The following is an 18,241-nucleotide window of genomic DNA, read 5'->3' on the forward strand; positions in this document are numbered from 1 at the left end:
GCATTCCTACACAACATATCTTATACTCATATTTTTACGTTGAATTACAAAATAACAGTCTTTAGTAGTAACTTCCATTCTTCCCTGGAGCAATCATCCCACAGAAGTAGAGGGTAAGGGTTATAACTTAGAGCCAGTTGCACTGTGCCAATGTGACTGAAATTTTATTCACCTGAAGGAATGAATTTAATTGCTGTGAAGGAACAAGAAAAGTTTTATCTAAAATGAAGACTAGCAATTGTATAGTTTTATTTTTTCCAGCAACATGATTCTGATCACTGAAGTTTCTGGTTCTGATTTATGAGCTAGGTAGTGATGATTTCGCTACATGAAAAATATCTGTAAAAGTGGCAGGTTAATTACAGGATATGCCATTAATGGGTGATATATGGTTATTCCTGTTTTCCAAGCTCCACTCTCATGATACAGTGTTCTGTATCTTCTGGAACATGATTAATATGTATATTATGTTATGTACAATCATCAGGAAAACTTTGCAACCTGTACACATAGAGATCTCTGAGTCTTTCTTCTTCAGTCCCTCTCCACACTGATTGCAGGAAGGACTGCTTGCATTAGCAGCAAATGAAATACTGTTTGCAGTGGTTTTGAATAACTAATTTCTGTGAGATTACAGAAATGACTTTCGGTTCTTCAAATAATTTCTGCAAAGCAAGCAGCCTACTTTGAAATCTGTACTGGGATGAAAAGAAACAAAACCAAAATGTGAATCTCTCAAAGTACCATCCTCCTTTTGTGGAATGATCTAGTGGCTTAATAAGTTTAATTTGTTTTAGGTTGTGGGGAATCCTTTATCTACTGTATAGAAGCTTTAATTTCACACAAATGTGACAGATCCTGTACTTACTGCACTGGAACTTAATTATTTGATAGCATAAGGACCTGAAATCCCTAGTATTCCTCTCAAGGAATTATCATGGCATTTTCTAGATGGCAAATAGAAACTAGAGGATGGTTAGCCTAATTTCTCAGTGTTTGAAATATCTTTGTAAATTTTTCTAAGATGGTTTTGCTTTATACCCATAAAATTTCAAAGCATCTTTATTAAAGATTCTCCAAACACTATTGATAGTATGTGGCTATTTTTTATTCTCTTCCATTTTTCATATGTATTTTCACCCTTTGAAATGCTTTTCTGTATTGTATGTGAATAAGACTGTTTCATTTCATTGCACTCTTTTTCCATAAAAGTCTTAAAATGCCTGATTTTCTCCTCCTAATTACTAAAAAGGAGGCTTTCAAAATTTTTGTTTCAGTGTGAAAATTTCCCTCACAGAATTTTACAATAGCTCTTTTAACTGGCTTCCATTCCTGATGGCTACTTTTGTACGTTGTACTTTGTTTTCCCTTAGTGGTTGTATTACAGCATTTGTGTGAAGACAGTAAAGCAGTATAAAGTTACATGATAGGAGAGTTAGGACACAAAATTTCAGGATCAATGATATACAGAATACAAATTAAAACTGATATAGTGAAAAAGTAAGTAGTAATCCTATCACTAAATTTACTTTCTTTTGTAGATTCAGTGTCTAGGTTTTTTTTAATGTATCTTTCATAAAATACAATTTAGTGAATTTGTGTTAGGATGAGTGGGTATAAGGAATGTAATTTCTATCAAAATTAAAGTTAATATGAACTTGCAAAAGCAGGATGTGTTTGTACTACTATATATTATACATACCCAATATAACCTAGGATAATTTTTGTCCTATTCACAAATAAAGAACTTTACAAGTATTTTATTAAGAAAAAAATGAATGTATTTATTTAATTTGCTTTATTGGCATGTATACCACAGGAATTGTTTGGAAAAGAATTAAAAGTAATTTTTGGGGCAGCCTGTGCTAGTAGCTGTAAAAATATTTGCTCAATGTCTTTAAAGGTATAAAATAGAGATTGCCAAGTCCAGGCAGATAGTATTACTTTCCTTATCCTCTATTGAATTAAAAATTAGAATAAGAAAGTGAAGAAAATCAGTGTTTGTGCATAAAGAGATTTTTTTTCCTCCTAGGTTTTTGATTTAAATGTAACATTTCAGCATATCAAAATATATTGGATCATGGGTTAATTGCTTGCATTGTGTTATATCATTTCAGCTGTAGCACAGCATGATGTGGTTGAGTATAATCAAACTTGACATGGTACAACACATTGAGTGATGACAAAGACCACCGACTGTTCACTGGAATTTGTTATACTGAAAAATGCATAGTTCCCCAATGAAATGTTTTGTTGATGAAGGCCCAGAGTCTAATTGCTATCTGCGGGTTTTACCTCTACGAAATTCATGGGGTCTGTTGCCTACATCAAGTTTTGTTCCTTACTCAAGCCTTTTAGGAGCTGACAATGTGAAATAACAATGGAGTGAATCCAGACATCAATGCTGGGCTCTTTTCCTTGTAGAAGCTCTTGTTTATTTTTTGACATTAGGGATATTAAAGGTATCTGAAGCATTCAGTACACAGCCTTTGCATAAAGCACACAAAAATTTAAATAGCAGCAGAACTAAGGGACACATATTGCTTCACATAATTATTATTCCTGCCCATACAAGGTTGTAGGTCAATATCAGCTAAAGTTCAGATTTTTTTCTCTCTTTCTTCTGATGGTAATGAACTACCCCCAGGAATACTTGGCCTTGTATAAGCAACTACTGAAAGTTCAAGTAAAACATTTTCCAAACTCCAGATCCTTTGGTAACTGGCTGCTGAACCAGAAATGGTATTTTTGTAGCTCTCCTTGTACCAAATTGGTCGTCTTATTGGACTCTTGCAGTATGGTTCTGGTAATCAGCTAGAGCAGCATGAATGGAAGTGATAGGTAGAGATATGGAATTATGAGGATTGTCCTGTTGTCTCCCTTCTTTGAAAGATTTGGGTCCCCATGTTCCCAAGCTAACTTTGCAGTGCCAGGCAGAAAAATTTAAAGTGTAATTCCTTAGTAGATTTTATTTCTGGATTTCTTTTGAGTGTTTTGCCTGTATCCTGCCGGTTGTTCTCTGTCTACCTGTAGGAAGGTTTTGGAATACCATATCCAAGTCTCTTCTGGGCATAAAGTCTGGAGACATGGATTGTGAAAACATATGTATGTATGGGTATTTTAGCATTTATATACTTTCATTTCAAAGTTTCTCCCATAGGGAAAAAGAAAAAAAAATATTGGTAGAGGTACAAAGCTGTTTATGGGAGTCCAGAAATTAATGTATTTTTCTAGGTTAGTTTTATATTTCTGCTTCCCACTTCACTGGAACAGACCCATATGCAGCCTTGTTCAACAGTTCTTTAGCCAGGGTTTTCTGCCTGAGATAGTTATACTATGTTTGGAAAAGAGATCAACTCCCCATTCTAGTGTTAATACCATTGTAATTCTTATTTCATGTGTGGCAGATTGCCTTACAGAGCCAAGTTTAATGCATTTCTAATTAGAAAAAAAGTCCAAATGAAACAATATGATGTTACTTCTCAAAGATATCAAATTGTTCATCTTCTTTTTTTCACAGCTCACCATGTTAAAACTGGGACCTGTGAAGTGGTGGCACTTCACAGATGCTGCAATAAGAATAAGATAGAAGAAAGATCACAGACAGTGAAGTGTTCCTGCTTCCCTGGGCAGGTAGCAGGTACCACCCGGGCAGCTCCTTCTTGCGTTGATGGTGCGACTCCTTCTATTGCTTCCTTTCTTTGTGTTCCTGTTTTTGCTGGCTTAAGGTCATTAATGAGACCCACTCCATTACAGTTTACTATTTAAAATAAGAGTAGGAAAGCTTCTGCATTTTGAAAGGGGTGTCCAAAGTGAATGGGAGGAAGATGGAAAAATTAATTATTTGCTATTGCTCTGTAGAAATGCTAAACAAAATTATTAGATGCCAGCAAAAGAGGCCTCTTGAGAGGCTAAATTTGATCTAACTAAATGAGGACTCTTGGAGTTGTATGAAATACACTTAATTAAAAGTATTTATGCAAAACCTACATAAGCATATAATTTTCATGTGCTACAGTTTTACATCTTATTTATATATTTATCTAACTGGAAAGAAATGAGCAAACGAACAGAACACAGTTTTGTCTGATTTTTAATCTTTTTAGACCTACTCTATTATTCCTATTCACAGTGCAATATTAGTGTCTTACTTAGCAATTCTGGTATAGTTCATATGTTTTATTTGGGAAAATACTAGATGATTTTTCACATCTCTTTCTCTGAAAGAATGGCAGGATTCACCCTTTACATGATCTCTTTAATGTTGATATGTTGTTGGCTGTCAGAGAAGCTGTAAATATGTAATCATTGGGGAATAAATTTAATCAAACTATGCTAGGCTATATTATAGACCAAGCAAAAGAAGAGATTTTACTTAAAACTTTGAAATCTGCCTGAGCAAGATAAAAATGAGGTTGGGAAGAAATGCTATGAAGAGATTGACTTTGAAGCACATAGCACCTTTTGCAAATTGGAAACCTAATTTCTTCTGAAGGTTCTGTGGTGGCTGAAAATCACAGACTAGCTGTTAGCTGACATGTTTCTCATATTTTCCCGGAAAATAAAATAAATGTTGCAGTGTAATGACATCTTAAAGTGTCCATTTCAACAAAATACAAACACATTTGTTTTCTTCTCTTGTAGCTTCAATAGTGGAGCAGAAATGGTGGTGCCACATGCAACCATGTCTTGAAGGGGAGGAATGTAAAGTTCTTCCAGATCGTAAGGGATGGAGCTGTTCCTCTGGGAATAAAGTGAAAACAACTAGGGTAGGTATGATACCAACCTGACATGTTACCAAGTAAAAAAAAGAAAGGTGCACAGGAAATTGGGTGCACAAAGAAGACCTAAGTTGAGAAGACTAAAGAAGCATGGGAAGAGAGTTGTACTGGGATTGGACTTCCTGGTCCCTCACACTTTTCTCAGCATACTTTTCAATTGTTTGAACATAGTAAGCTGTATGCCAGACCTTCTCAGGTAAGCACTGGGGATAGTAGAGTTGATCCCTTCAACTAACAGTAATGATCAAATGCATTATAATCTAATATGTATTTCTCTCTGAAATCAGTTGCACTATGTCTGTACACTTTGCTAAACTCTTCATTCAAAGGATAGGAAACCAGCATTTTTTAAAGTTACATGGAATTGCCACATTTCTACATAGAAACTGAGCATGGTAAGCATTTGATGTGTCATTACAGCGTAATTTGGTTCTTTCCATCTTGTATAACTGTGATTTGCTAAAAAATTTTGACAGAGTTTCAGGGAGTTCCTTTCTTCCACTTGACACTTTTCATATTATTGGTTCAAATTTATATTAACAGAAATATATTTAAAGGTCATTATATACAATGCCTGACAACAAAGTAAACATGCTCTCAACTTGGCATTTTAGTGACTAACAAAAACAGAATAAAAAATATTCTTCAGATAAGCATTAAACACACAAACTTCCTGAAATTATGGCATTGTATCTTGTCAGGGTCAACACAATTCTTCATCAACATACAAAAGATGAAAATGTACTCTGAAGACACATATGCATGTGTTTAAATCTAAACACCTTCCCCCCTGCACTCCAGCACACCTACCCATGACTGACTTTTCTTTTATGTATTTAATAGTTTGTAGTGTCAGGCCATAATATGCTAGATTGGTGTTTAATCTAAACAAGTGTTTAAGTATCTATGTAATTTTATTGAAATATTCCTTACATAGGCACTAAATTTCTGATACACATTGTCTGTGGTGAAACACAGCATGCACTGACTGAATTATATTCCTTCTGTTCCACAGAGAACTCTATATGTCTCAGTTTCTGTATTTATAAGTCTCCAAAACATGTTGACATTCTTTGAAGGGAGGATGCTTCCTAAATGTTTGCTTTACAGTTCCCTTCCTGAATCCACTTTTACATGTGTTTCTTCTTCTGCTGGAATGCTGCCCACACTTAACTTTGTACATGCCAATGCAAATCTGATTATATGCATGTGAAATGTATGTGCATATAGAATAAAATCAAAAGGAACAAGATAGGTGTCTAATAATAGAAAAAGAAATAGAATTGTGTGTGTTTTGACATTTTTCCTGGTTACTACTACATGACACTATAAGTATTACAGAATACTTGCCATTTTATATGTATTTTATATGTATGGAGAGGGTTTAACAAATGGTAAGTAAAATGTGGACCTGGATTATATTTCTGTAGGAAAAAAAGAGGTCACAAAAGGGGGAAAATCAAGTATGATTGCTTTGATGAGATTTCTTCTTAAAAGTTTATCAGAATATAGGTTTCTCTGCATTGGTTGAGGTTATGAATTTTTTTCCACTGTTAGGGATCTAAAGAAACCCAAGGCTCTTGTCCTCAGGAGCTTATACCTTTGTTGTTGTTAGACTTTTAGGTCTGTCTTTTTGCAGCAGCTGGAATTTTCTTGTTCTCTGTGGTGGGGGCAATCCTCAGGACTCATTTCATACCTCTTCCATAATGCTTTGGAAAAGCCAGTCCTTTTCTATATTTGCTGTTATAAGCACTGATTCAGTAAAATGGCTACCATAACCTGCAAGAGACCTAGCACCACTGAAAGGGAAATACTAGTCACCTTAAATCCCTGCTATTTGTTCTGCCTTCCAGTTTGTCCAGATTCTGTATGTTTTCCTCCTTTTCCTTTCATTTCCCACACAGCTGCAAGGCTACTCTGAGCCAATGGCAAACTTCAATTCAAATTTCTGACTGCAAGTTGACGTAAGTCATTGAAACCAGGTCAGTGACAGGTGAATGAAGGTCTGTCTTTCAGATACAGTGACCTGTGATCTTAAGAGACATCATTCTGATAGTCAGTAAAATATATATTGCTATTGAAAATATGTGTGGTTCTTTGTGTTAACAGAGTAGCTCATTATCAAAGGGCAAGTACTTTTCCCTAATACGTAGTCACTACCATATTTTTTGTAGCTCCTCTTTCTGCTCCCCAAGGTCTATATAAATAAAAGGAAAAAAATCTAAATTGCTCTTTTTTCCAAAATTCCTCCCCTTTTCTTTTTTAGAAAAATGAAAAATAACTGTACAGAGAGCCAGTATTAAGAAGTTAAGAATAAGTTTCTGATTGTCAAATGAAATAATCCATATGTGATTATCATGTATAATGTAAAAGTGTAAAGAAACAAAGGGAATGAAACAGCTTGGGTGATTTAAGTAAATTACAGAAAAACCTTCTCAAGGCTTTCCCAAAAGGCCAAAAAAAAGTTTGTCTTCACCTCCAAACATTTTCTGTAAGTTTGCCTTCTTCATGTGCTAAAGTCATCACCCAATTACCTGCTGAAATACTATCTTCTATAGGGTACCAAACTGAAAAGTAGCACCTACATTTCCACATCTTTATCTATTACTAGTTAACCTTTATGTTAGAAATAAAAACAGTGGAGGAAGGAGGTATTTTGCTTGTCCACCTCTGTTTGCATATTTATTCTCATATTGTAAAAAAATTATGATACTGACTTCCTAGTTATGGTATTAATCACTAAGGAAAATATAGTTATGGTATTAGTCACTAAGCAAAAAAGGCCAGATTAAAAATGGCAGAAAACTAATTGATTTTTATAAATGTGGTCTACTTGAGGTTTTGAATTGTGTTCAGTTATATAGATCTAATAAGGTCATACATGAATAATGAATTAGAAGTACTCAGAATTCAAATGTTAAGAAATCTAATTTGGAAATTTTTTACCTTTAGAATACAAAACCAGGTATTGTTTTTCTAATTTGTTTGCATATTAGTGGGAAAAGGCTGATATTAAGAATTAACCATAGAAAATAACTGAATACTGGGAAAAAATGTGTATGAAAAAGATGAGTACTGATTGTGCTGATTTAGAATTGGCTATTTTGGGTCTATGTACCCTGCAGGAGAAGAAGGGAGAAAAAGCCAATGACAACTTAGGTAAATCAGTGAATTTTTTGACATCATACAAAAAAATATGGGCTTGTGTTCCCAGTCATAATACCACAACAAAAGAGGATGTTCATGAATACATTAGGAGAATTATGAGAGGATTATGAGCAAAACAGTGAAAAATCCTTTTTTTTTTAATTTTTTTTTTACATTTGAAGTACTCTTTCTTCTACAGCATCTCTCTAATATAATTATTCTAGTTCCAGAAGTTCTCATTCTTGTTTTCTTTTTTTTTTTTTTTTTTTTTTTAGTTTCCTTTCTCTTCTTGCAATACAGGAAAGGGTCTGTATTAAAAAAAAAAGTAATTTTCCCATCAGTTGAAAAATATGTTATTATGTATAAAACTGAGAATGACATTTTAAAAATTCTCTAAGTTTATATCATACAGACAAGCCCTTTACAAAGACTGAAAACTAATGTTTTGCAGTCAGATAACAGCTGAAGAAAAAGACTTTATTTATCTTAGTTATGGGGTATATTCCACATTAGAAGTCTCTCTCTGGATAGGCCTTTTCCCTGGGCAGATCTAGATGACAGGCTTCATTTGTATTTTTAAGAAGAGTACATTGCCTGCTATCTTTATGATACAGGCAGGCTTTAGGTAAAGTGCCCCAGTGCCTCCCGGGGTCCCAGTTCTCCAGGCGTCCACCCTGGGACTAGCTTGGAACATGTCATGGCTCCTGAGCAGCTCAAAAACCTCTGTGTCTTTCCTGCAGAATTTAGAGAAAAAGAACAAAGTAAAGTGGTGTATCCTGGGTCTCAACTTGAGATTCTGGAAGTGGAACATGACTGAAGAAGTGTGAGCTTGCTCTAGGCAGTGGGAGAGTGTTTCCGGGCTGATATTTTATGAACATGCAGAGAAATATGCATTGGTATTTTTCATGAGGAAAAGTATAGAAAAACATAGGCTATTTCAGTTGAAAGGGACCTACAATGATCATCACATCAGGCAACCTGACCAATTCAGGCCTGATCAAATTAAAACACCTGAATAACAACATTGTCAAAATGTCTCTTAAACACTGATAGGCTTGGACACCTCTCTAGGAAGCCTGTTCCAATGTTTCACCATCATCTTGGTAAAGAAAAGCTTTCTAATGTTCAGTCTAAACCCTCCCTGGTGCAGTGTTGAACCATTGCACAGTAATTGAATGGTACCTTGTCCTCAGGCTTTTAGTTTGATTTGGTAGAACTGCCTGTGGAATGAGGCAGAGTTTAACATTAAATTGTGGTTAAATTATATGGGGTAGAATTTACTGGACTTTGCTTGGGGTATCTCTAGAGTGAGATAACTAGCCCAAGCTCTAGACTGTCTTTTTACTTTTAGATGGAGTTGTTCAGTTCCAGAGGACAATTGATTTTGTTCTAAGTCTGATGAACTGTCTTCTGGAGGTGCTTATGTTTATCAAATAATCTGGAGGAAAGCTACCATGACTAACTTAGCCTCTAATGATAGATATTTAATGTTGAATAGGAAGCAGCTGGCTTAGATAATTTAGTAACTTTGATGTCGTCTATCAGAAGGAAGATGACCATAAAGACCCATTCATTCTTTGTCAGTTTGGGAAGCTTTAGATTTTGACCACTATGAAATGCAATATAATATATTAAGAGTTTAAAAAATACGCATATTCTGAAGATACAAACTCATACTATGATGAGCAACATGTCCATATCTACTACTCGCTAAAAATTGGCAACAGTGCATGTTTTAGAATTGTTGGTGCAATACTGATACTAATAATATAAATTAACAACAGAAGAAATCAGATACAGAGTAGATATTGATTATTAACTCCTGAAAATATCTATAAAAATGAAAGTGAGTAATATTTTCCTATAAACAAGGGAAATAAATATTTTTAGCCAGGTTGTAAAGGGTTATCATTTGGAAGTGAGCATTCAGCTTCTGGAATAGCTGAGCACCTACACTTTTAAGATGGGCTGAAGGAACTGCAATGTGGAGGAAAGCAAACTGCGAAACAGAAAGAAATCAATACCTAGTATATTACTATGTAACTATATGCCAAACCAATATCAGAAATAGAGTACTGTAATAAAATAAAATAAATATTACAAGGGTAGAGGGAAATAAAAGAGAAATATTACAGAGCCAAAAAGAAATCCATAGTGAGTACATTTATCTACATTCCAAATCCAAATCTGTATTCCAAATCAATACCAGAGACAGACAACTAGTGTGGAAAGAACAGAAATATTGCCAGGATGGTGAGAAATCCATGATCAAACTGAGAGTGTCTATACCTTACAAAACAATATAGGAGAGAGCCTGAACTCAGTTGTTTGAAATAGTCCAATTTATCTAATTTTACATTATAGCTTCCAGAATTTAAAGGAAATTCAAAATTGAATAAGATCCTTGGAAAATGAGAAAATATACTGCCCAAACACACCAACTGGCTTCATTTGAAGCCAAACTGTGTTCAGTATGTGCATCCCACTGCTCTCAATCAATGCATTTTTGTTGCTATCTAGAAATACTGTTTACATTTTTACCCTATCTCCTCTTTCTCACTTGCAGATGCTGGGTTGTTTCTATATTAATTACAGCTAGTGAAAGGAGAGACAGTAATTTTATTTATGTTTCAATTTATAAAATATGCTGTTCATAACCCTTTCAGCATAAGGAGTGGAAGGACCCCTGTTTGGTACCGTTACATTTTGGTAAGCTACTCAGATTCCCAGTATCAAGAGGCAGCATAAAGTGGTGACTCAACTGCTAGCAGTGCTGTCATAACAGCTGCTTGAGTGAGACAACATAACACAAGAGAGCTAAAAGTTGTCCCTGGTTATGAAAGGAGAATGGCATTTTTCTTGTAACTGAACCTTACCTAGTATTAGCAAAGCAGCAATGTTAGTTGTTGGTCTGTACTTCTCCACACAAGCAACATATCCATAGGTTCTTTAAGTGTTACTGTTTTTTTCTGCCAAAGTTAAATATGTGGTAGCTTCTTCGTTCAGGTGTTTGTCCCTCTTCCTCCTCCAGGCTTTTCAAAAACAGCAGTAGTAATGATATGGAATTAGGAAAAGCAGAAATTCATCATCTAAATACAATGTATAGGCTATTCCAGGATGTTTCTGATAGGCAGAATGTATGGTAGTTGTGGTCAGTGAGTGCTAAGAAAGCAGTGTATGTCTCACATGACATGTTTTACAGTGTAAAACCACTACTAACTTACATGACATTAAAAAAAATTGTCTTTTGACCACTGAGAAATGTGAAATAATTGTAGGATGGATCAATGATCTGCCATGTATCAGGTACAGGAAGTGCAAAATTTTCCTACTATTATGTAAGGGGTTTTATAATTGAAGAAAACACCTCACTGTAAAACTACTTTGTTCCTCTGCCTCACTTCAGAGCCCCTGTATAGACTCCTCAGCTCCTACTTTAATTTCAAATGAAGATTTATTGGAATAATGTACATATATACAGTGACCAGCAATACCTGGAGGTTCATAAAAATGATGTGATTACAATATAAGTGAGTGCACAAACTGTAGCAAAATATTACCCATGGAAAAGAGTGATTGCACTTGTGACAGCCTCTTTGTTGCTATGGTATCTCTTTCCATGCCTTTGGCTAATCTGTCACTAGGAGAAATTTGCAGCTGTCTCAGCATGTTTCTCATTGCTAACTCAGAGACCACTGTATCTAATCTGTCATTGAAATAGCAGTAAGTGGTATGCACATATTTTCTAAGAATAAATACAAGTTTTAGGGGACAAATAAGCTGGTAATGGAAACACAATGACATTTTCTAGGTTCAAGCTGGATTTCTGTATTAATCAGTAATTATTGTTTTGATCTAGCACCACAGTTCTTTCATTTTGAAGCTTTGTATTTTTTGTAGGGCATCTAAACACTAGTCTTTTGGGACACTTGGGCATTTTGATGGAAATAGTCAGCATGCCAGCCAACGCATGTTAAAATTCATTAGTATTGAGGGCTCTACAATTTACTGATTTTTCTAAAAATAGCTTTTATATACTAAATTTGCTTTAATGTGAAGTCAGTGTGCCTAGTTCTATCCTATGTAAAGTTGTGAATCTCCATTTGGCAGGAGTCTAGGCCTACAGCTTGTTGATGTTCCTTTGTGGTCATAGAAATCTAGACACGCCATGGTCTTTTCCCCAAAAGCAAATGTACTCTGAAATATCTGCAAAAGAGCAATTATGGAATAAAGGATTAAAGGAAGAAGTGTTGTGGTGTGAATTCTGTAAACAAAGTCATAGACTTTGTCAGTAAAACTTGTTGGGCCAGTGAGGATAATCCAAGCATTCGAATTCCAGGACATTTTCAGTTTCAAATTTTGTTTAGTTCTGTTCTGACTTCGAGTCCTATGGATACTGAAATGAAGAACAAAAGTGAGTAACATCAAAAGAGAGAATGGATTAAAGGAAATATTCACGGGTACAGATCTTTGGAAAAGAGGGAGGCTAATTATAGATTACCTTGTTGTATCTCCCTGTGAATACACTGAGTATGGTCTCAAGCTATTCAGAAAGGGCAATATAATATTTTTTTTTGTGAGTGGATACACTGTAGAAATAATGAGAAATGAAATGTTTTGCAATCCCTTCATCACACTCACAGCATAGTAGTATATGCTGTAGTTTATGCATTTTTGTCAGGGAATAGTTTTTCGAAGGTAAGACTGCAGCTAGGATGCATTGTAAAGCACCATTTTATCTTCTCCAGAACCTGAATTGACAGAATTACGCTGAAATCAAAGGAAACTATTCAATATTTAAAGAAAAATGCAAATAGATTTCAACTGCATGTCATTAATTACTAATCAGTGATTTTTGCAATCATTACTTTCTTCTGTGTGCAAATCCTCCAATTCGTCTGTCCAGCCAAAATGTTTTCTGCCTTTGTCCCAAAAGATTCAACTTGTGATTTACTTTTTTTTATTCTTCTGCCTTGTCCTTTGCTGGCATGTTTGAGACATTGACCTCATGTCTGAAGAATAATTTTCTGCTTCTGTGATGGAAAATAAGAACAAGTTCTTAAAGCTGTTTGTTAATGACTGGTTTTCTTCAATTCATTCACCCCATGAATTTCCACTTTTACAATGTCCTGATACCAAAATCAAAGGTGTTTCCACTTCCATTTGCAGCTTCATTCTGCCAGTCGCTTTGCCATTCACAGCTGTGCAAGAAGGACTCTTTGAATATCTAGTAGTCTTTTTAAATTTTCTTGGAAAATTTTTGTCAGCTTCTAATAGCTTAGAAATTCCTGTACAAGATGATATTCAAATGCCAGTATCATGTGAATCATGCTGGCATGGTCTAAAACTAGTGCTTCTGTTTTGTCTCGCCCTCCTTTTTAGTCTGTAGGGGCTTCTTTGGATCATTTCTGCAAGTCAGAAATGATATATTTCTGGTCAGAGAGACCAGGGTATTCTGAAACCATAGCTGCGGGCAGAATTTTTTCCTCTTTCCCTGGGTATTTGGCACAGATTTCACAAACTCTGCATTACTGCTTAGTGGCAGAATTGTATGAGGGAGTGGAAAACTGGGCCTCAATTGTTCAAAAGGTAATGTTTTCATTTCTTCAAAATAACATAGTTTTCTTGAGGTATTCCCTTACTCATTAGGCCTAATTATAGAAAACATCAGAAACATCCCCTTGGTGCAGCTCTGCTTTTCTGCCTTATAGGGAAGGAAATGAATAATAATCGTTATGAAGAGGAGAATCAGACATACAGAGCATTCTGAGCCTACAGAGTCACTGTTGGAGGAGTGAACAACTCAAACCAATTGAAATCAGATTACTCAGACATTATTCCATTGCATAGCAAAGTGAGCATGGTTGTAAATCTTAACTATTTCTCCCTAAGATTAATGAAGATAGTCCTATCTCTTGTGAAAACTCTTCTAAATGAAGAAAAATTTCAGGTAGGAATAAGCGGAAGATTGCTGCCTATGACTAAATTAATAAAGAAGACAAGCAACATAGAGTTAATTTCAATGAGAATTTCAAAATTGCTCATTTTTTTCATGACTTGTAGTTTACTCCTTCTATCACCCTGGTGAACACCAAGTCAATTTCAGGAAAGACACTACTGCTTTGTGTAGAGAAAAGACTCCAAAGGACTTTCCATGTTCTATAAAACGGACTCTGAGCTTTCTTCTACTGCATTATTAGAATACACAGATGATCCCTTACATCTTACAGTCCTGATTATCATCCATTTCCTTCCATATCTGCAGCGATAAATGCCATAGAATTCTGAAGTCCAGATTCTGGGTGTAGCTACAAAATATCCAGTCCACCAGAGTTTATTTGTATGATGAAACCTATAAAATTATGTTGGCAAGACCAAACAAAAGTTTGTCTCCAGTTTACAAAGATCAATGGGTTATCAAGGAAACAATGGATTGTGTCTAATCAACATGTATCTACAAACTCACTAGTAATATATCTGAGAATTTTAATAGAGCTGTAGTTTTGTCTCTTCAGATTGAAGAATGTCAGAAGATAAATTACTGATGCTAGCCAGAAGAACTTGTTTCTTCATCCTGAATTCTAACTTTGTGGCTTAGGAACACGTTCCTGCCAAAGGAGGACCAAAGGACTGTATCTCTGCTCATGCTGTTTCTAATTCAGGCAAATGCATTCCAAAATCAGATTAGTTGTTCTAGAAATTGGAGATCTCTCTATCCTGATTCCTTGTCACCTTTTCAGAGTGACCTTGGAAAATGCAAATTTCTCATCTTCAAATCATCATTCCAATTCCACTTGCTAATAATTCTTGTTCCTCATCTGCAAAGAACAAAAAAGAAGCAGAAGACTTTCTTCTAGAATGCAACTTGACAAATTTGAAGCCTATTTCTTGGAAAGCCAATCACTATTTCAAAGGTCAATCAGGAAATTGCCAGAATCCTTTTTCTTTCTTGAAACCTTAAATCACATCATTGGTACTTACATTCCTGAAACTTGAAGGTAACAGCCTCTTGTGAGCCTTTTGGTCTTTCCTTCACTGCTTGAGATTTTACAATTTCAGAGTCTAATTGCAATTAGCTACTTTGATTCATTCATACTTTGTCTTAGGTCACGTTCTATTTAGATAAGATAATAAGAAAATGCATATGTGAAGACAACTGGACAGGTTCTATAAGAAAGACAATTTAAGTTGAATGCCACAGTAGGTTCTTAGTTGAAACTCCTAGCTTTCATTTTTAGCTTTGACAGAACACTTCTTTTCTGTGTACTGTGAAGTTCAGAAATAGTATCTAGGTGATCCTAAGTACAGAGATGTTACAAGGTGTTGTAAATTTCACCTGGATGTCTCCATAATGCTCAAGGAAGAAAACATTTACTTTTTAAACTGACAGTACTTGCTCTTTTCATCTTTGACCAAGATGACTACAACTATTGGGAATCAGAAACCATAATCTTGACTATGTCTTAGTGAAAGAGACTTTATGTGTTGTTTTCCTGGGCAATGAGAAATCCTTATTGTTTAATAATGACAGCCTCTGGGTGAAAAGCCATGTCTTCCTTTTCCACAGTTCTATTAGGACTTGAGAAAAGATATCAGAGATTCTTCTGAAATCCTCCAAATCTGCCACCTTTCTTCTCTTTCTTCTCTTTCTTCTCTTTCTTCTCTTTCTTATCTGTATTGGAGTGATGGCATGATGGGTACTCGTACAGGAGAAGGTTAAAATTAGATTTCCTGAAATTAATTTTATATTCTCTGAAAGGGTACCCACTACTCTGTCAGTACCCATTTTTAAGCCAAAATTTCTCCAAGCACAGAAAAGTCTTTTCTTCATGTGGAAATTCTAAATGGATGAAAAGAGAAAGGAAAATGATTGAAGGGGTTCAAGTTGATGACTGATTCATTGTTTTTAAGTATTTTTTTCCTTCCTGGATATTGGTTCTGCTGTTTTCTAACTTGTTTTTTAGTTGTCTTATATTCCCTCAGCTATGGCAGTATTCCTGGAGTAGTGGAAGCTGGTAAGCAAGTGGGGAAAAAATCACCAGAGGAATCTCTGAAGCTTGGGACAAAGGCAGAAAACACATCAGTACTGCACTAACAGAACAGCAGGTATTCTTATAGAGAAGATAAAATTACAGGTAAGGAAACAATTTACATTTCTATTTTGAACTTGTCCAAATGGCTTACTACTATCCATTCAAAATATCAGAAAAAACTCTACAGCATAAAATTTGAAGAAGAAAAAGATCTCAAATTTGATTAACTTAGACTACCTGATTTTTTTAGTGGGGATAATTGGAAGTTCAGTCCGACCCCATTTCTGGAAAAATATAATAAAATATGAAAATCCTTTGTGCCTATTAGACAGTTTAGAACCTCAGTCTAGTTTTAAAACAAGGCTGGGTTTGAGTTTTTTTTAATTTGCTTTGCTTTTTTTGTATTTAGAATGTAAACACAGAAAGCTGCTTGTTATAGGTTTTCCTTTCCAGTAAAAAACAAAGTGCAGCCTTTTCTATAGGTAAGTGAAGTCAGATAAAGCCAAACACAGAAGGGCTCTGTTCCCATCTCTCCACTTCCACTTACTTCCTGACAGTTGGAAGGGTAACATGATTCTTTATTATGCTTCAGTTTCCTCATATGTTGAAAGGAAAGAGGTTGTTTTTATCTCCCATTTGGGATGATTAGGCAGGATAAGTGGTGTAGAAGAGAAAAAAATTGCATTTCTGTAATTAATTGTCTTGCAGTCTTTTATGCCGCCATGCTGCAGTCCCAATATGGAGTTGTGAGCACCATAAAAACCTCAAGAGGATATATCCTTGTCTGAATTGCTGCAGTTATTATCTGTTACAGAAACTAAAAGAAGGTTTTTGCTTAAGTCTTATTATAATATAAAACTTTTGTGTGTAAATGAAACATTGTATTACATTGAAATAATTCTACCATAAACTCTGTTCTCTACCGATTTACAGAAACATTGAGAAAATTAGGGTATGTTCAATACAGTGACATAACCTTTTGGAAGACAGTAATAATGAGTACATAGGAAGGACTAATGAATTTGATTTAGCCTTAATGTAACTCATATATCTTCATCAGCTATTCACTATCATAATTGTCCCAGTGAGTTGTACCAATGAATTTTATTTTGTAAACTATCCAGTTCAAGGAAATATGAATACAGGACCATATTAATTGGTTTCATAGTATTCAAATATGTAGAGATTTTATTTAAGCAAGAAATTTTTGAAGTTTTGAGTTTAATCTTGTATATTTTCAATGATCTGCAACGTGATATTTAAGTTAAAAGGGTCAAGAAAATAAAAGAAGAAAACTTAAAGAAATTTACGTGATCTTTTGAGATGCTGCGTATCACTTCAGAAGCAATCATTATTGGCAGGTTCAAAATCTATCTCAAATATCTAGATAAAGAACTATCTATCTGAATTGAATATTGTCTTTTGAAATGTGTAATGTGTCTTCTGTTATTTTATAGTGTTTCCTGTAACCTTCTAATTTTTTGGTTTTTTTTTTCTTTAAACATATATGAGGAGAACACACTAAAAGCTTTCATTTTGAAGGAATTGTCTTCTGACTTCATGACTCCTTTCTGTATCACAGGTCTATGTAGGAACTTATTCTCAAAGAACTCAATTACTGTTTTGTCAGACTTAAATTTTGCTAATATACTTTCAGAAATGAGTGTAATCTATCAGTTTCTATTGCTTTTTGGTTTGAATTTGAGTATGTTTGGGTATTTTAAAGACCATACACTTGTCCTAAGAGAATTTTCTCTGATACTGAAATGTTTTAACCTGTCATTTTGTATTTTTCCTTGTAAGTTTAAAAAATATTCCAACTACCCCAGTTTTGTTTTCTGTAACTAATTTCATAACAGTGTAGTACTTGACATGTGTTTGTTTCTTAGGCAAACGTGTAAAACTCTTCAAGTCCGAATGGAGAAGTAGAGAAAGGAGGTTTCTGCTGTGCCTGATGACAATTTTTGTTTTTTCCACACACAAAAAATATTCTGGCTCCACGTTGGAGCACTAGTTGTGATGAATCCTAGTCTTGGTCGGATTCTAAGGAAGGGCCAGAACGTTCGTTGAGGAATAAAGAGTCAAACCACTCCAGAAAATGTGTTCCAGCCCCGGTTTATTACTCACAGAGCAGCAGGTGTGTACAAATACAGGTTTACATAGTATTTACAGGAATTGTTGTACCTTACTCCTCATTGCAGTTGCTTAGTTTACTGCGGACATTAAAGACTTGTGGCTCATTCGGGCAGAGTTTCTGGAGGGTGGTTGAAGAGATTCTGT

The 18,241-nt window shown here is 35.0% G+C and overlaps 1 protein-coding gene across 3 annotated transcripts in view; it reads left to right on the forward strand.

Moving 5' to 3' along the window:
- The window catches only part of TAFA2 (TAFA chemokine like family member 2), a 188,029-nt gene that overhangs the window by 161,328 nt on the left and 8,460 nt on the right, over nucleotides 1-18,241 (forward strand). The window contains exons 3-5 of one of the 3 annotated variants that reach the window (XR_008437304.1): nucleotides 3,521-3,673; nucleotides 4,645-4,769; nucleotides 17,851-18,098. Coding sequence is in view for 2 of the 3 variants with exons in the window: in XM_053978553.1 (XP_053834528.1) it covers nucleotides 3,521-3,673; nucleotides 4,645-4,790 (299 nt within the window). In the remaining variant the exon portion in view is untranslated. Of the gene's footprint in view, nucleotides 1-3,520; nucleotides 3,674-4,644; nucleotides 4,792-17,850; nucleotides 18,099-18,241 lie in introns of those variants that run through there. The other 2 variants (XM_053978554.1, XM_053978553.1) reach the window with 2 other exon arrangements.

Source organism: Vidua macroura, chromosome 5 (assembly GCF_024509145.1).
Source record: "Vidua macroura isolate BioBank_ID:100142 chromosome 5, ASM2450914v1, whole genome shotgun sequence".
Classification (NCBI taxonomy): domain Eukaryota; kingdom Metazoa; phylum Chordata; class Aves; order Passeriformes; family Viduidae; genus Vidua; species Vidua macroura.